The following is a 19,939-nucleotide window of genomic DNA, read 5'->3' as shown; positions in this document are numbered from 1 at the left end:
CGGAGTGTCTTGACACTAATTTCCAGGTCTTTCTGCCCACCCTGCTACGTGCGGCAAACACAGTGCAAAGATAAAAAAAATGATAATAGTAATTAGACAACATTATTATTTTCCAAAACAAAACTAAGTATATAATTAACTTTAAACTAAATGAATCTGTTAACATTTTGCTTTGAAAGGTAGAAATATTTATGCCACTGTTTGTAGGTAGTAGGTAGTAGATAGAGGTACCTACCTACAACAAATATTGAACGATTATGTGCCTGACCTGCAATACCTACGTGGGAATATCTGCCTTTACCGTGTTAATAGTCCGAGTGAACGATACTTGAGATTTCGTACTAGCACTAGAGAAAGTTACCCTTCTGTACGAGTATGTTCTTAATTAACTAAGACTCTAATTTAATTTAGTAAACATTTAATTATTATATTTTGTGGTTATATTAATAAAAAATAATTAATAAAAATATTAAACTAGAAGCTGCGAATCTTGAAATTTTACATGGGCGAGTCTTACACGCCTTTAAGCTGTTTTTTCAAGATGCAATGTTTTCAAAGAGATGTTGGATTTAAATGCCGCGCTTTGTCTACCAGAGCAGGAATATGAAAATAAATTAAATTTACCTCAGTGGGGAATCGATCAAACGAATCCACAACCGTCGCTCTTTCAATCGGATCGGACGCTGCCCCATTGCGCCATAATGACTGGTCAGCATTGTTTTAAATTTAATATTTAATCTTATTTATTCATAGATAGTTGTAAGTACCTACCACTTTGAATAATAGTGAATTATTTAGGTTTTAATCAATTACGTAAACTTCACAGCCGTTTACATGTTATAATTAATTTGTCGACTTTCCTATTAGCAATTGATTCCATACAAAATTAGTGCATATACTCAAATTTAAGTTTATCAACTTTTATTTAGTTGTACTTGTCGTTGACTTACAATCCTGAAATTGATACGGAATCCTTAGTGGACAAATCCGACTCGCACTTAACCGATATTTTCTCTAATTGAATCACAAATTTCTATACATTGTATTAATACTATTTAGATAACATTGTACTTTACGTAGCGGAACCTATCGCGTGTCGTTCTCTATAGTATCTCATTGAATGTGCCAAAATATATAAAAAGAAATAGATTTATAACAAATGCTTGTGGTTTTCTTAGAAATTTCCTAAGGCCTACATAATCAATAGATGATAGAGTTGTATAAATTTAAATAATGTATAAGAAGAAAATGAAAATATACTTAAAGGCTGGGACACACGTTATAATTTTTTCCTTATTACCCTATATTATATTAAGAAATCATCTACAAAATTACATAGTTAATATTAGGTATTTTTGTATATGATTTCTTAGAACTACCGTCTATGTCTTTACTAGAAATGAAAATGTCTACACTCAGAAGTTTGATACAAGATTATTCTGAGTTCAATATATTTTCATTTGGATTAGATACAGTGGTCATACTTTCCTCCTTTTTTAGGAGGGATAGGTAATGCCTCTAAAATAATACTTAACTACTTACTATTAAAATAACAAGCAATCAAATTAGCTGGCAGACCAGTCGTGGCGCTTGTACAAGCGTTGTGCGTGTGATTGTGAACGCGACAGGGTGTTGGTTCGATTCCCACTCGAGGAAATGAAATATTTAATATTTTCATCTTGATCGTTTTGGTGTCGAGGCAAAAGCGCGACATTGAATTCCGCCACTCAACACGAAATGCCTCCAGAAATCGGCAGAGAGTGGAGAGTTAAGTGTCTTAACACTGTGCTTCCACTGTTTAGCCGGGAAAAAATGTAACTTTCTCAGCCAATTATAATGTGTCATTTTTGGTGCAGTTTATAAGAGTGTGCATTAGGTCTATAAAATATAGCTGTTAGCCCGCATGCGAGTGCAAATTGTGAAGTCGAGTGAGACATGCAAATTCACGATGCTGCTATCCATTTTCTCGTTTATAACTGTGTAATAAGAATGTGCAAAAATATTTACTTTCATTTTATAAAATATTTACGAGCTCTGTTTATTATTATTTAGAATTTAAAGTGCAGTTTTTACAAATTATAAGTGCAACATATAAATTTACAAATATTAGGAACAGCTTCGATTTCACTAAAGACACTAAATTTAATGTAATTTAACACTTTAATAGCTTTTATAGCTTCCATAGAAATTCTTATAAAACGAAATAAAAAATGAATTCAAAAATATTTAGGATGGCGAGGGCCATTAGATAAAATTTTTAAGTTTTCAAAAAAATACTCGACTCTAAATAGAATAAATTACCTTTCAAATTAAATAATGTGCCTTAAAGATATGTTTTACAATAAAATTAAGATATTTTTTTCCTATTATAATCCTATTAAAAATTGAAAATTTGAAAAACCATTTACTATTTCAATACAATTTTTCCCGCTAAAATGAATCAACAAAACCGCCATTGCCGCCATTTGTGTTATAGACAACAATTATTTCGTTTGCGTACACCATACGACCATAGACTATATAGACTACATAGTCTATACATTTATATCTGGCAGGAAGCGAGCGTGTAAACAATTATTTCCGTGAAAGGTAATGTCGGTGCATTTTGGAATATTTATAAACGCAATCAAGTGCGTGCGGTACTTCAGAACGCAGTAATCATTAATTATACGGTCTAGAGTTGAAATTTGTTCAATTTGTATGGTGTGGAAAATAGTTGAACAAATTGTGTATATACGGCTATGTTGTAATGGGCAAGTGTTGAAACTGGGAAGCAAGCAATTGTTTGACGTGTGCGTGGAGATGGATGGCGGTTACTGACATGTAGGGCATATGGTAGATGGATTGACGAAATATACTAGCATAGAGTTTGTAACTTCACGGGATAGATGTCGGTTCAAATTTATTTTGGGGTATTGTTAAATTAAATGTAAAGGTAGGGTAGGTTTTTTCTAACTGCTACATTAGCCCTCTTTGCGTACTTTGGGTGTAATGAATTGAAAGTATTAATCTTTAATTCTGAATAAAATAAAGACGATTTTAAATTTAGACGCCTCTAAGAATATTTCCAGACGCAACCAGCAACCACACAAAATATTAGTAATCTTTGTAGAAATTGAAACTCTATTCTCTAATAAAATGACATCGCCGTTGTGGCAGACGACTAATAGCAGAAGATAGTAGTAGATTGAAATCAAAGTCGGCTGTCTGTAAAAAACAAAATATCTATGAACATTACAACCGTTGTTCTTCTCTTTGCTATACGATGTAAGAGTGTCTTAAATCACAGACAGAGATTATAGGAATCGGACGATACTTCCCATTAATCAATGTCGATGGACGCACGACCACGAGTCGACACCGTGTCGGATTGCAGAGACGTTCATTAAACAGTAGCCAATTATACGCCTTAAGAATTCACAATCTCAAGCTTTGGTGTACTGATAACGTGTACGTTTGGCAGTCATTAATTTTTATTTAAAAAAAAATTATAGTCGGAAAGTGTAGTGTCTATTATAGTCGGAATTAAATTTAAATAAACTATATAAATTAAAAACTTTTGTTTAGATTAGATGCATGATATGAAAATTCAACTTATATTTCAATATATTTTTTTTAAATAACTAAATAGAACCTTATTTTTAAATATTTTAAAAAGCATCAAATTGAGCCGTTCAATGTCCGTCATCGGATATTTAGTGTCAAACATGTCTACCCGTTGACACGAGTCATCTGTGCACATGACAAACAGGAAGGGCCAGGTGCTGTTCCATTAAAAAAAAGCAAAAAAAAAAAAACAAAACAAGAGGAGAGGAAGCGCATGCGCGGTTCACTTTTCACGCGCGGGCGGAGGGTGGCACCATCGACTTAAACGAGGGCACTGCCGGCGCGCGCTCAGTCAGCTGACGAACGTCATCGCGAACGCACGTCTCTAACTCCTGTCCGCCGGATTCGCGCAGTGCCTGCACATTGTGTTTTAAACGTGTTAAAAAGTAAGAAATAACTAAACTACAATGGCAACGTACGCCCAGTTCAAGCACGTCGAGCTCTACAAGATCGGTCATGGAAAAAATAGGTAAGACTTAAGAGAGATGCGCGGATGCTGTAGATTTCAGTAGGTAGCCTTTGTCGTGCTTGGGGTTGAAAACAGGCTTACTGAAGTCTTAAAATCCATATCAGCTTATGATAATTAATTATTTAGTAGAATTATTTGTATATGAATTTTAATTTTTTATTCATTATTTTTTCTCATATGGTTAGTTTTAATCAATTTTATTTATAATGGTAAATAAGATTTTTTTAAATTAATTTTTACGTTAATTTTTATCTATTTTTTGTTTTTTTCTTCACATTTTTAATATTGTAAAGTGTAATGAACTTAGGTTGTTGTAATGCGGAGTTCACGCTTCATGATTTGTACCGCGATTTCAGGTTCAGACGTAAAGCTTATTTTCTCTTTCTATTTTTTAATATTGTTTTTATTATAATATAATTTAATCTATTTCCAACTATTGTGGCGTTTAATATAAATTACTATTTTCCTACAACAAACCAGAAAAATACGATAAATTATTTAATGAGAGTAATGTTTCACTAAAAAATCATAAATTAATAAATTAATGAAAACTGAATTCAACTGAAGACATTATTGCCGTATATGTATAGATATGAAAATTCGCATTAAATGTGAGCATCGTGAAATTGTAACGATCAAAAAGGAACACGCACATGTACGCACGCGTATGACAAGAATCAAGCTAGCACGAAATTTGATTCTATAATTTTTTTTGTAAATATATGTTAAATATGCGACAAAAAATCTATTTTATTTAGTAAAATTTCTGCTAATATTAATTTATTAATTAATAACAATACTTTTAATTGTTACTTGTGTTAAAAACATAAAATAGATCTGCTAAACTTAAGGGAGCTTAATTATTGAATAGATGATGAAAAGGAGCTTTCAGACGATTTCAAGCTTTTTTTTAAAAATTTTAACAAAATAAATACATATAGTTAAAAAGGAAGATTATAAATAATACTTAATTCTAGTTAAATCGTTTAATATCAGCAATACTGACTCCACCGATGCTCCAATTTAGTCAAATACCGCATGTCTGTAAGAGCGGTACGATCACGTGCTAGCATGGCATATTGTTAGAATCATTGAAAGTTATGAATAACTCGGATTAGACAGACAGACATACATTTCTTTATATTGAAGAAAAAAATGTTGAAAAAAAAATTCATTTTCTTATAGGAATTTAATTATTTTTTGTGTTATATATTTATGCTAGTTTATTATGATATATAAGTATTTATGTAGATATATAATACCGGTCACCTACGACCTGAGGTGGTCTCCCCGGTGCCTGAAGCACAGAGTCGCGTGCCGGCGCCGCACATTACCATATCGAAAGGAAGTGACGTGATTACTTGGGGCGAGCAGACAGACGCATAACCTCCCCTTGGCAAAACATAGCCTTTAGTTTGTATAGGGGTTGTAATATAACTAGAGTTTACATAGGTAGGTTCTAAGGTTAAAGATTCTAGAATTAAAGATTCTAGAAGAATTGTGTAGTTTGTAAGATTTTTGCAATTGTATATTAGTAATTTGAAGTGCAAACGTTAGATATTTAATAGACAAGGAATAAAGTAACGTTAATTAAAAAAAAAGATACAACGAATTGATAACCTCCTTTTTTACAGAAGTCGGTTAAAAATTACGGCTCCATATATTTCTTAGAATACAAAGATTATAATAGATATCAGTATCATAGCAACTATGAGCATTTGAAAGGCTTTATAATATATTTTTTTACATTTTCTAAATAAGTATTTATGCCAGTATTAGACCAATTGGGGCGCAGGGCCGTAGATCGCGACTGGTTATGGGTAACCCCCAGATGGGGAAATGATTTTATTTTTATTTATTCTTTTATTTCCTTGCTCAGGCAAACCGCGTGTTTGAGTGCCGCGGAAAATGAAGAAACGAATGTCTTAAGTTTTCTAGGTTCCCTCTGCTTACCCTACTGTGTGCGGGATACAGCGTGAATCAGATTTATATTTTATTCTTAATACGTATTTCTATTGCTGATTTTCCTCTTTAAACGAATATGCTCACTTAACTAGAACGAAATAATTTATATACTGCCTTGACGTCTATTACTAGGCAGTATTCATAATGCCACCTTTTTTATATGAAAATTTTCGGTACTAAAAAAATCTTGTCCTTGGTTTATTTAACCAAGTTATTGCAGTGAAATGGTCGGCTTATATAAATGACTAAGCCATTTATAAGCGCGATCGGAAAACAGATATGATAAAATATTAGACAGAACCTCAAAGGTCTCACGCTAAGGACGTTTTCGAATGGACATTTTATATCTATAATTGATTTAATAATTATTCTTTTAGGCTTTATAATTCAGGCTTAATTTTTTTGGGTAAACTAGATAACGTTAGGTTCAGGTTCAAAATCGCGAAAACAAGTAGATTTGTTTGTGTCTTATTTTTAACTCTCTCAAAAGCAATTTTTGTGTTTAGACTTAACAGAATATTCTTGATATTTTAAATTATCAACATCATTATTATAATTAACCGACTTCTGTAAAATGTTACTTCTGTTAGCTTTACGAAATTCGTTAAGATACGTCTGTTTCCCATTTTCCACTGAATTCTGAAGGCATTGCGTGTTGGGTGGAGAGCAAAAAAATGAATATTAAATATTTTATGTTCTCAAGTAGAAACCCAATGCTGCATCACGACTGGCCTTTCGTTTTATCTATTTTATTTCAAATTATAATTAACTGGAATCATTTCCTACTAAAAGTCTTGAGTTAGTAAGTATAAATCTGCATTTTAAACTGCATCACGATCTGAGATGTATCTGTAAAGAGAAGCATCTATAGAATATACATATATTCTATAGTTACTACGCCTTTATATATGTAATGCAATGAAGCAATTATATTCAATTTTTCTAAGTGAACAACCCGCCCATGGTCCACCAAGTCTTCATCATGAGAAGATTCTCCTCAATTAAATATGATTAAAACTTTCCAATATCCGTTGTAACTTGTTTCAAGTATCTAATGTAATGTCTAGACAAATTTACATAAGAATTTCTTTGCCATCTCTTAAGATTTTGTCACGTAGATTTACAAGGTAAAAGTGTTTAAGAGTGTTAAACGTTTAACGGTCACGTAAAATGCTTTAAACATAAACATTACCAATTTATGTTTAGAATGGTACGATTAGTTGAACGTAAATACTTCGCGTGCGTCCTCTTATTGCATTAACTTAAGTGTTAGAGTGCTAACTTTCGAAATGAATTACATTTTAGTGAAAAACTATGATTTTTTTAAAATTTTGTGGCTTATATTTAAAATATTTTAGGTTTACAAAATCAATTTATGTAATAAAATCGTATTATCAATAAAATTTATTATTAATTATAGTATTGATTAATCGTAAATTTGTATAAATAAGTATTACTTAGTACAGAATCAGTTTTTATATCATTGTAGAAACACAATTAAAGGCTAATTAGTAAATTAAATTCAATTAAATCAGCTTCCCGCTGTATCCCGCACACAGCATGGAAGACAGGAGGAACCAAGTGTTAAGACACTCCGTTCCCCGCTTTCTGCCGAATGCTGGAAGCATTGCGTGTTGAGTGGCAGAACTCAACGCCGCGCTTTGCCTCGACACCAGAGGGAAGAAATGGAAATATAAACGTAAATAAATATGTCACTTCCTCGAGTGGGGATCGAACCTACAACCATCGCGTTACAGTCACAGTCATAATTAGTATTAATTTAATATAAATAGCATTAGATAATAATATTCAATATAAATAAATTAGTGATCCCATGTTTCTATTCAAACTTATCTGTACGTTTACAGAGATATTTAATCGAAGCTCATGTGTTTTTTAAAAAAAACTCTGTGTTTAAAAAAACTTGTATAATTGTGCATTAGGTAAAATTTAATATATATTTTTTTTCATTTTGGGCTTGCACAAGGGTTAGTTTATAGGGGTGGGTTTATTTCTAAAAGTAATCTCTTAAAGCCAACCAGTGGAAGTGGATATCTTTTAAGCAGTGAAAAGACAAGTACAATGCAATTAACAGTAAAAAAATAATAATTGCGGTTCTTGTATTAATATTTAAAGTACTATCTGAACCTAAACTAATTTTGTCACGAGCGAGTAAATGCTGTTTTAATTGGGACTTAAACTATATTAGGGTTCCTCCCGAATATACTCGTAGCTTTGGATAGGGTTAGGGAGTTTGTTCCAAATCAAGAATTATTATTTATTCTTTCAAGTAATTTCAAGCAATATATCAAAGTTTTAAAATATTTTTTTTAGCTTCACGCTGTATCCCGCATACAGCAGGGTAGGCAGGGGGAACCTAGTGTTAAGATATTCCATTCCCCACTTTCTGCCGAATTCTGGAGGCATTGCGTGTTGAGTGGCAGAACTCAACGCCGCGCTTTGCCTCAACACCAGAGCGAAGTAATGGAAATATAAACGTAAATAAATATTTCACTTGCTCGAGTGGGGATCGAACCCACAACCGTCGCGTTACAGTCACACCCTTGTGCCGCTGCGCCATGACGGCCTCTTAAAATATTTAAAAGAAAAAAAAAAAGACTTATTTTTATGAACTTCAATAATTTTATTTAACAATAAACCTCAAAAAATTTTTAAGGCCTACTCAGCCTTTTTTTGTATTGACGCAATTCGCTACACGAATCTCCAAATCCCAAGGACGGGGGTCGCGTGCTTATAATCCCTATAAATAGATAATTTTATGTCGCATTGTATATATATACTGTAAATTTCATGACAGTTTGCAATGAGCACATCTGCAGGCTTACTTACATAAAGAGAAAATAGAATTCGAATGAATAAATTACAGAGAAACGACAGAATATGAGTCGAGCCTATAATAAATTGTTAACATGCGTGTAAATGTCTGTTTTCGCTGTTTTTAGTATATATTTCGATTTCTAGAAGAGAAGCGAATAATTTTACATGGTTGTTCAAACTGTTGAGTTCGATGGCGCAAGGGCATTAGCGGTGGTAGCGGCGGTAAGGGTGACAGGTTGTGGATTCAATTCTTACTTGAGCAAATTAAATTCGCTCTTGTGACAAGGCGAAGGGCGGTAGTTCCTTGATTCAACACGCGATGCCTTCAGCGGCGAGCGGAATGTCTTAACACTAGGTTCCCTCTGCCTACTCTGTTACATGTTATACAGCATGAAGCACCAAAAAACATCAGGTATATAAGCTACATGTACTCGTATATACAAAACCATTTAACGTTTTCACCTAATAAGATTCTTTATTTATTTTATTTCTTTATTAGCTTATTTTTGTCAAATTATTTAAATGCTTTGTAAATTTTATTATTTTGTTCTTAATTTGCATATTTCGTTCTTAATTTATCATAAAAGTGTAATTTTCTTATCTATTTATATATATAAAATCGAAAGGTCACTCACTCATCACGAAATCTCAGAAACTACATGTGCTAGGATTCTCAAATTTTGCATAGGAGTTATTTATAGGACGCAATACGCGAAGCCGCGGGCGGGCCGCTACTTTTTCTATATTTCTTTTAACATCTCCCAGATAGGAAGATGTAACATTACATAACCGAGCAGTTCCCACGGCGACGTCTAATGGTGGTAAAGGTCTTTCATTGCATCAATCACGTAAAAGTGGTTTATACAAAAGACCCTTAATGTTTGTTCGTGCCTTTTATTTCTCATAAAAACTTAAGCTGTTCAAGCATTAGACAATAAAGGGAAATTAGTTATGCTGGCATGTTAATGTGGACAGCGTAGAACGTCATTGTTAACTGTAAACAATTATGCCGTAATAAAATTATAAATAAATGTTTTGAATACAGCCGCTAATATTTTTTTAGATAGAAGTTTTATTGTTTTTATAGCTTTACGCTTCCCACATAGCAGGGATAGGCAGAGGAAACCTGGGAATCTAGTGCTAACACTTGGTTCCGATTAAGACATGTTCCTCATTTCCCGCCGAACTCTGAAAGCATTGGGTGTTGAATGGTGGAAGTCAACACCGCGCTTTGCCTCGACACTAGAGTAAAGAAATGAAAATATAAATATTTCAATTTCTCAAGTAGAAATGGAACCCACAACCTGTCGCATTTACACGCTTGTGCCTCTGCACCACACTGACCTCTACAAAAGTGTAAATATATGTAAGAATTCTTTCTATATTATGACAAAAAAAAATACTGAAGAATATAAACGATAGAAGTGGTCAGCAATACGGAAAAGAGGTTGCAAGACGAACGTAATGACAGGCGGAGCGCGTCGCGGCCCGTTATGTGGTACCTTTTTTTATCTGCACGATGAGTTTTATCTGTGCTCTGTTATTCTTCACTTTGTTTTTATCTGTGCGATTATCGCGCGCCGTTAGACCGCACGCGCCAAGGAACTGCAATGTCTGTTGTTATATTGTCTAATTGTCTTTGTAATTACAGTGAATGCGTTGAAAAGAATGAATCATTCTTCGAGTTAAGTTGTGTTGATTTAGTTACGTGCTTTAAACCTTTTATTTTGTACACTCGGCGTTAAGTTCCGCTACTTAACACGCAATGCTTTCAGAATTCGTCTTTTAACACTAGGTTCTCAAGTTCCCTTTGCGCACCCAGCTATGTGCGTGATACAACGTGAAGTAAAAAGAAAGTCACGTATTTTTTCTAGCTAGGCTTATTTCTGTAAACGCTTGTAAGCTCTAATTTTTTCATATTAAAATAATTAATTGTAATTAACTAATTATTGACACTTATTTGGTACTATTAATATGAAAACAACGTTATCTCAAAATTTACACAGCTAACGTTTGTATAAATAACGTATTCACATGTAAATGAATAACAGCTCGAGATTGAAAATATTCAAATGTATAGCATTAAGGGCCTATAATTTTAAAATTATTTAGAATAAATTTGGCAAGTATAAATTAAAAATGAAGGTAAAGGAAAGCTAACGACAGTATGATTAATGATTTAAAAGTATACAGGTGTCATTGCTTTGGCCATTGTAAATGAATAGCGGTAGCTTAAACAAATTTCACATTTCTAAAAACTATTTAAACATGATATATTAAACAAAAGAACTTTACTAATATTTCCATACACATGTTAAGAGTTTGTTTAAATATTTTTTTTCTATAATTAAAAATATATTAGAGGTACAAATAAGTTTCCGCTGTTTTTTATCAAAAATTAAATATTTACTATAGAAGAACGGTAATATAAGTTTATTCAAAATATTGTCCATCACTTGCAACTACTTTTTCCCATCTCTCAGGCAACATTCGGATCCCACGTTTGAAGAACTCCTTGTCTTTTGGATATTCGATAGTTCATTTATCGGGGGAGGCATTCAGAGAGATACACAACTCTTAGTTATTTACATTTAGTTTAGGTAAAGCCGCATGTAGTAGCTAGTTATAAATAAAAGCGTATTTTTTTTTTAAATTGAAAATATTAATATTAGTAGAATAAGTATAATAATATATATTTCTTTTAGAAATTAACGAAAGTGGTCATATCATAATAAATAGGAACTAACGGGCCCCAGTCGTGCTCGTGACCGACGCGTGCGCGTGCTACGTCTCAAGTTACAGGTGCTCGAGCACGAAAAGTACGATCCGCGGAGATACCCATCTTTATTACGGCGTTGAATTATGGTGGCGCTCTCCCATACTGTAGAATACTGATGATGGGAGATAACTGAATCGTATTCAGAGATGATGGGCACCGGAAATTGGTTGGAGATAATGGTGATTGCCGAAATCATCTTTCATTATATTCGTATGGTGAAAACATTAATATGTATAGAAAGTGTTAACTGAATGACGTTTCCTATATTATTTCTTGGTACAAATTTTATGAGTTGTTTTGGATATATTCATTCACTAGTGGGTGGGTACCGTGCGGGGCTACGCCCGCTTGAAACAGAAATATTATTAAAGAAATTGAAAACTAAGGCTAGCAAATTTGGCGAACTAAGTATTTTAAATTGACATAATTTTTTATTTATGAACCGATTGTAATAAAATAAACGCTATATATTTTCGGAAGCTTTCCAGAATCCAATAGTGAATACCGCATTTAAATCGGTTAAGCCGCTTCTGAGATTAGCGATAACAAGTGCACAGAGAAATAGACAAAAAAATTAAAAATCATTGTTTTGGGTTCTATTAGGTTAATAAAGGTTCCCAATAACATTTTTTTTAAATATCTTTCAAGTACAGACACCGACCCTCTTACGATTTTATTATACGTATAGATAGATATGCCGCACGTAATATGCAAATGGTCGATTGTTGTAGGTTCATATATAGTAAAATGAAGAGACAATTTATGGCTAAGAATGCTAGATATACCGTTGTATAAATAACGATATATATATATATATATAACTGGTGGACCCGAACGCGGCTACGCCCGCTTGAACTATACGAATATTTATTAAATATATTTATGAAATTATTTTCAGTTTTCTAAGCTCATTTCGGGTGACGTTTTCTAACAACAAACTTTGCAAATCGTTGCTTAGCAACGACGGTTGTTATTAACATGGCGGAATAAATTGCATGTCAAATTAAAATGTATTTTAATATATTGATATATATCGATAATATTACAAATATGAGAAAAAACGAATCCTATGTTCATCCCGAGACCCTCAAGTATCTGTATATGAGTATTTTATCACAATTAAATTAGCGGTTTGGTCCTGATTGCGTAAAAGATAGACAGACAGACAGACAGAGTTACTTTCGAATTTATAATATAGGTATGGATAATACGATATACCTGTCACAATCCACAGTACAGTTAGTTTAATACACTCAAAACATAAATACGTAAGAATAAATGACATTATTATTTTTTGTACAATATAATGCGGTGTGAAATTAACGTCGACGTCGGCGATAGACTACGAATAAGATTATAGTAGGTATGTATGTTGCGTGGAATTTGATAGTTTCTTAAATCTTTCGTTAAATAAAAACACAAAGATATATTAGGTTTTTTTAATATATTCTACGAAGGGAAAACGAAGAAATTTCGGGAATTGCATTTTTTTTATGACATTGGATAAATAGGTTATATTAAGACAATAGGTTATATTACATACATATTATATCTAAGTATGTGCCTTCATATATTTTGTGTTCTGCCATGACTAAAGAAAATCGAAGAAAATCTTGTAATTGTTTACTTCAAAACATTTTCATTAAATATCTTTTTACATAATAATATATTTAATCACACATTTTTTACTTAAGTTAACAGAAACAATAAATTTCATTTAAAGTCCTATAATTTTGCTTAAAATTGTTTCGTAATTGTTTCAGCCTAAATAAAGTCAATCAATTATATATTGTGGAGGTTAAAAGAGTATTTGGTTTTATTATATAATTGTTACCAATTGTCGTCGTTCAACTTCCTTTATCGGATAATTATTTTTGTTACAAATTTTAATTAATTAAAAGTCAAGAGGATATTGGGTTCATTCTAGAGTCTATTATATAGCAGGACAAAGATGTGACTGTTTTTATAAAATACTGATGGGTATCTCATACAAGTGTACGATTGTAAATGCGACGGATGTGGGTTCGATTCCCACTCGCGAGAATAAAATATTGAATATTTTCATTTCCTCGCACTGGTAATGAGGCAAAGCGCGGCTTTCAACGCTACTCAACACACCTTCACCTCTAAAAGTCGGTGGAAAGTGGGCAGCTTAAGTGCCTCAAGATGTTGGTGGAAAGCTTAATATTAAGTTCCCAGGTTCCCTCTGCCTACCTTGCTATGCATAGTATACAGCGTGAATTTGATAAAAATCAAATAATATACAAATCTATATATCACACCTTTGACATAGTTCCCATAAAGAGTCTCTCTCTCTCTTATGTATTATTAGTCCCATCTGATGGTGGGGTCTGCTTTCCTCGTGTTTTCTCTCCACTTCGCTCGACTGGACCCATCGTGAGTGGAAACGTTGCAGGCGTTCGTGTCTTTCTTGATGATATCTGCCCATCTCATCTTCACTCTGCCCCCCATTCCCCTATAGAGTACTTTCTCTAAATATTTGTTTTTATTGGCATTCAAAAATATCAAGTTCCATTTGTTATTTTAGCATTTATTGCTCTAACCATCCGTTATATACATACGATTGGAAATACTCGACCAATATTTGTGTAGAGTAAGATAAAACATTTGATATCTCTTATTGACTGATTGGGTAAATAGATAGTTGGTCATCAAAATTGTTTTTGGGTTATAGAGGATTCTTTTATATAAGAATATCTTTATTTAACTTTGTTTCTTAATATATATTTCTAGGTTATTTACTGTTAATTTTAAAAATACTAACGTAGGGATTGGAGACTTGATCTTTATTTAGTTTATGTTTTGTAACTTTTATAATATACTAGCGGCCCGCCCGCGGCTTCGCCTGCGTGAACTACTTTATTATTAATTTCTGTCTCCATGAGTACCTACGTCCTATAAGTGACGTCCATGCTCGCGACGTGTCACTTTCAACCCCAAAAGCAACCCCTTAGAAGTCGATTATTGCAAATTCCCGTATTAGCGAGCACTTACATCCTATAAATAACTCCTATGCAAAATTTGAGATTCCTAGCACATGTAGTTTCTGAGATTTCGTGATGAGTGAGTGACCTTTCGATTTTATATATATAGATAGATATGCAAAATATTCGTCTTATAATAATTATGATTTTGCCTTATGTCCATTTTCTAAAAAAAAAATGTCCACGGTAATGGATTGTTAAAGTGGTATAAGAATAAAACGCGTACAATCGTAGCATTCACTCGAATATAAATAATATTTATAATTACAGTTATCATATCAACGTGCTACTTTCTTGAGATTTCTAACGCGATGTCGGTCGGGATTGTGATTTTTTTTACGAAAATTTACGCTACAGTGGAGTGGCGTGAGCTCCCGTTATGTTTATGAATAGTGCGTAAGCGCGTGTGTAATGAGGCCTAAGTGCGAAATATATAAAAAATTGTTTATATTATTCGTAAAAAATATTTCAAAAATGTTTTTTTTTTATCATCACGCTATATCCCATACACAACAAAGTAGTCAGAGGGAACCTAGTGTTATAACACTCCGTTCCCCATTTTCCGTCGAATTCTGGAGGCATGGCCTCGACACCAGAGTGAGTAATTTATATTAAATATTTTCTACGTCTTTCGCCATTTTTCTTTTAATCTATTATTACATCTACAGATATTGCATAATAAAGACGACTGTAAAGTAGCATCAAAACTTTCTATTATAAATAACTGTACTTAGAAGTAAGAGGGTGGTCGCACATAGTAATTTCGTGGCAAAATTATTTATATAAGTAGCGTTGTAATGCCTCCATTTCTGCCTTGTCATTGATTGTCAATTGAGATGTAGATTTTTTGATTTCACTTTCTCAGCGTGGTTTTATGTTTGAGTTTTAACAATGTAAAAAATAAGCCTATTCTATTCTTCATTTTCAATTGGTATTATAATTGAATTGTGTAAATAGTAAAAAAGTTAGATACAATTTTGATTTACTATGATTTTCATAATTATCTGTAACCCTATCTATAATTTAGTGAAAAATACTATATTTTAAATATCTAGAAAATAATATTAACATTTCAAAACTTTTTCGGTAATTTTTTGCCAAGTGAAAATTAATATAACTTTTAAGTTTGACCACTTTCACTCTAGAACGCGATATGTAGTTTTATATCAACATTTCCATCATTATAAACGATAAACCTTTTACGTACATAATTATAATTTTATTTAACAAATACACAGTTACTATTAACTATTTCTCATATACTAGATTATAAATTCAGAATTATGTTATACAAGAAAACTTTAGTATTGAAGGTGTTAATAAAGCTGCTCCAAGGCGTACTCTAAGACATATTTTACGATCGCAATCTAATACCGACTGTTTAGCGGCTACGCGTGATGAGGGAGAATTACTGTGATAAATATGCATAGAAAATTTATATATTGACTATTAGCAACACTCGAGGTCGTCGTGAGGGAACGGCACAATGGTGTGAGTGTACCGCGACGGTTGGGGGTTCGATCCCCACTCGAGGAAGTGAAATATTTATTGACGTTTATATTTCCATTTCTTCGCTCTGGTGTTGAGGTAAAGCGCGGCGTAGAGTTCTGCCACTCAACACGCAATGCCTCCAGAATTCGGCAGAAAGTGGGGAATCTTATCTTAATGCCCCAATCTTGATGCCCTTGTCTTAACACTAGGTTCCCTCTGCCTACCCTGCTGTGTGCGGGATACAGCGTGAAGCTGATTCATTGGCTATAATAATACAATTAATTTTTGAAATAAAGTTATAATAATAGCAATGTCTTCGACGAAGAAAGGAGTGTCTGGACTCTAGACTCTATCAGCGTACATTGCTATCTAGCTGTTATAAACGTAATTAATAATATTTTAAATTTAAACATGTAAATTATTATTTAAAGTTATTTAATATATCGCGTTTTTCTAAATACATTGTCTTAGTCAAGATTGAGAGTTGAAATTATACATTTTCTTATCAGAATATGAAACTTATGCTAATGTGGAATAATACTTGAAGCAGGTTTATTGGCCGTAATTTAGCAATTTAATGAAGACGATTCAAGACTCATAAGTTGCAATTGAACGCAGTTTCCGTTTTTGAAGCTATTGCATATATCTACTAAGATGTTGGACTTTCCTTTCCTTTAGTCGAGTTCTCATTATAAATTTAAAGTATGTACCTACTTATATAAAAAACGTATAAAATTGTACATAGCGGGATTTCAACTCGTACCTCCAAACCATCCAAGCGCTCTGACCACTAAGTCATACGTTCTCATCTATTTACGTCAAAATTATTATACATTTGTTACAACTTATTTATATTGTTAACGTTTGTGTAGGGAAATTTCCGCCATCCAAAGATAATTACTAACAATTAAATAGAAAATTATACGGAAGAAATAATTATTGTTGTTTTTGACGATTTTTAAGTGTGAGTGTGAGTTTCATGTCCTCCAGATGAACACTATTTGGCACACTATTTGCGCACTATTTGGCGCCCCTTTATGAGCGGCGCCCGGGGCATGATGACACCCCCCCTCCCCCCTCTATTCGCCACTGTCTAGACCTAGAGATATTATCCTATCAACTGTACTATTATACAATCAACCCCGGTTAAGAATAATATATTAGTTATCCATGTTTTTAATAGAACATTTGTAAAAGATGACAGTTGGCTTGCAAACCAGTAAACAAATGGTAAAACCTAAACAAAAGCCAGAAGTATGAAGAGGGATTTTCGGCACTCAGTAGGTAGACCCGCCATCCCCCACGGCTCCCGTAACAATCGGCACGTGTGAATCCATTCATCACATCATTTCTCATAAACCCATTCGTTTCGTTTATTGTTTTTCTCCAAAAATCTCATAATTTTATTGCCTTATTGTTCTGTTGGACGGTTGGGCTTGGCGCTGTTAACAATACAGCATTGTACCCGCTACGCGTGAGTGGTAGATTTTTTTTTTGATATCGTAATAGTCGTTGTTTAAATTTAGATTTAGATAATTGACGTTTTAATTTAAAAAATTGGCCATATGGTTTAAATACATTTAAAACGTACTTATATACATATCCTTTTTTATATTAAATTAATAACAAAGCTTAACTTTAATTCTATCTGTTTATTATTTTTCGATAGGTCTAATTGACTACCAAAATATTTTTTTGCGATTCTCTATTTTCTTCTCACTATGTCAAATACTATTTATAGAAACATTGCGATGGCGCATATATACGATTCGAATCAAAAGGTTTAAAGCGGAATAGGCAAAGAGAACCTAGTGTCAAGACACTACAGTTTCCATTATAATTCGAGTCATTGCGTGTTGAGTAGTGAAAATCTCGATTGGGGAATTCTTCAAATGGGGAATCACAATTGAATCCACACCTATCGTTAACAGTTAAATGCTGTCTTACTGTGCATTACGACCTTCGTCTAAATTCTGGAATAATCTTAATTTAGTCGTATATAACGTTTAAAAATCATTATTGTGTCAGTCAACTATGCAAACAACATAATTAAATATTGACTGACATAAAAATTAACATGTTATATAAAATGTAAGTACGTTCAGTCGTCGGCGTTGTCCGTGACTGACAAGACGTCCAATTTGATCTCTATCTAACGGAAGAGAGTCATTACCTCAGCAAATATCGGCTATCAATGTACTTAGAGTTATCGTTAAATCAAAACATACCTCTTCCGGTTATTGTTCATGTCTTTGTTTTGGGAGCGATATTGTCTTATTTGTTATTGTATTAGTTTTTGTATGTGTTATGTCCAATCTCTCTGTCAGTCTGTCTTTGTTTTATAAACACACAGTTCTCTTTTCTCTCTTTATATTATACTAATATTATATTTTGTTGAGATCGTCGTAGAGATACAAGCATGTGAATGTAACACGACGTTTATATGAGTTGTAGAGACGGGGGAATAAGTAAAATTTATTAATATTTTCATTTCTTCGCTACCACCCAGTACCAAGGTAAACCGCGGCGTTCAATTCCGCCACTCAACACGCAATGCCACAAAAAAATCGGCGGGAAATGAGGAACGGCGTGTCTTAACACTAGGTACTCTATGCTTGTCCTGTTATATGCGTGAAGCTGTAAAAAAATTGTATAATATATAAAACAAGTATAATTTTCAGAGTTAGTCGTGGTACATTAGGACAGCGTTGGACTGCGATGATCGTGGGTTTCACTGATATGGTGAACCATGTATAGCGTAGAGTTGCGCCACTGAACTCGCAGTGTCTCAATTATCTTAACATAAGGTTTTCTCCGACTCTAAAGACAGTTATTTTAAACGTAAAATAAAATAAAGGAAAAACTAGTAAAGAATTTTATTAATAGCCTGATAAAGGCATTTTGTTTGCTGTAATTACATATAAGTACGTTATATAAACACCGATAATAACTAGAAACTTAATTGCCAGGTTTACTAAACGTTACGTGCAAAATAAGAAACATTTGCATATAGTTCTTGTATTATATTTAAGTTATTATAATTTTATTTAATCTTTTAGAATCATATTCTTATATTTATTCTTTTCATTTGTTCCAGGTAAGCTTCAGCAGAATGTGGATTGCAGAATATTGTCGATATTAATGTAAGAAACAATATGAGATTCAATTGTATTAAATGATTTCACTGTATGACTATTGTCCATAAAATTTGGAAATATTACAGTAATTCATTGAGTTGTTTGACTCCATCAGCAAGGTAGACAAAGGGAACCTGGGAACCTAGTATGAAAACACTCTTTTCCCATTAAGAACATAAATTATATATATCTAAGTTACCTAAGTTTATCCAGGTATAAGAAAACAAGAATCCACAAGCCATCCTATCAATGTTTTTGCGTTGTACTTGTATGCAAAGTCCCTTACTTTATCAGTATAATGTTACAACGAGATTCATAGATGTGTATATAAATAAATATTTTCTTATAGAGGAAATGGTTGCTGTTGTTAGAGACGGTAATGAAAATTAATGGCCGCGGCGCCATTTGTTGCCACAGGCTTAACTTGTCAGTTATCAATAAATCTTTTGTGACTAAGAAAACTATCTTTTACGTGTTTCTTTTATTTTTAAGAATGAAAGGTATTGTTTGTTTGTAATTGATATATTTTTTTAATAAACCGTCCTGGCGCAGCGGTACAAACGTGTGACTGTAACGCGACGGTTGTGAATTCGATCCCCACTCGAGGGAATGGATTATTACTTTTTAATATTTTCATTTCATCGTTCTG

At 32.9% G+C, this 19,939-nt stretch overlaps 1 protein-coding gene across 4 annotated transcripts in view; it reads left to right on the top strand.

The window, feature by feature from the left end:
• Positions 1-19,939, top strand: part of LOC146536237 (microtubule-associated protein Jupiter-like) — a 108,864-nt gene that overhangs the window by 46,192 nt on the left and 42,733 nt on the right. Inside the window, exon 1 of one of the 4 annotated variants that reach the window (XM_085189777.1) lies at positions 3,866-4,075. The exons of 1 other annotated variant lie outside the window; for it this stretch is intronic. In XM_085189777.1, the coding sequence (XP_085045903.1) occupies positions 4,014-4,075 (62 nt within the window). In that variant the 5' untranslated portion in view covers positions 3,866-4,013. Of the gene's footprint in view, positions 1-3,865; positions 4,076-19,939 lie in introns of those variants that run through there. 2 more of the 4 variants (XM_085189778.1, XM_085189775.1) reach the window with 2 other exon arrangements.

The sequence above is a fragment of the Heliconius melpomene genome, chromosome 9 (genome assembly GCF_056956725.1).
Source record: "Heliconius melpomene rosina isolate 202511_hmr_F chromosome 9, ASM5695672v1, whole genome shotgun sequence".
In the NCBI taxonomy this organism is placed as follows: domain Eukaryota; kingdom Metazoa; phylum Arthropoda; class Insecta; order Lepidoptera; family Nymphalidae; genus Heliconius; species Heliconius melpomene.
The sequence above is the reverse complement of the archived record's forward strand: the minus strand, read 5'-3'. Positions and strand labels throughout refer to the sequence as shown.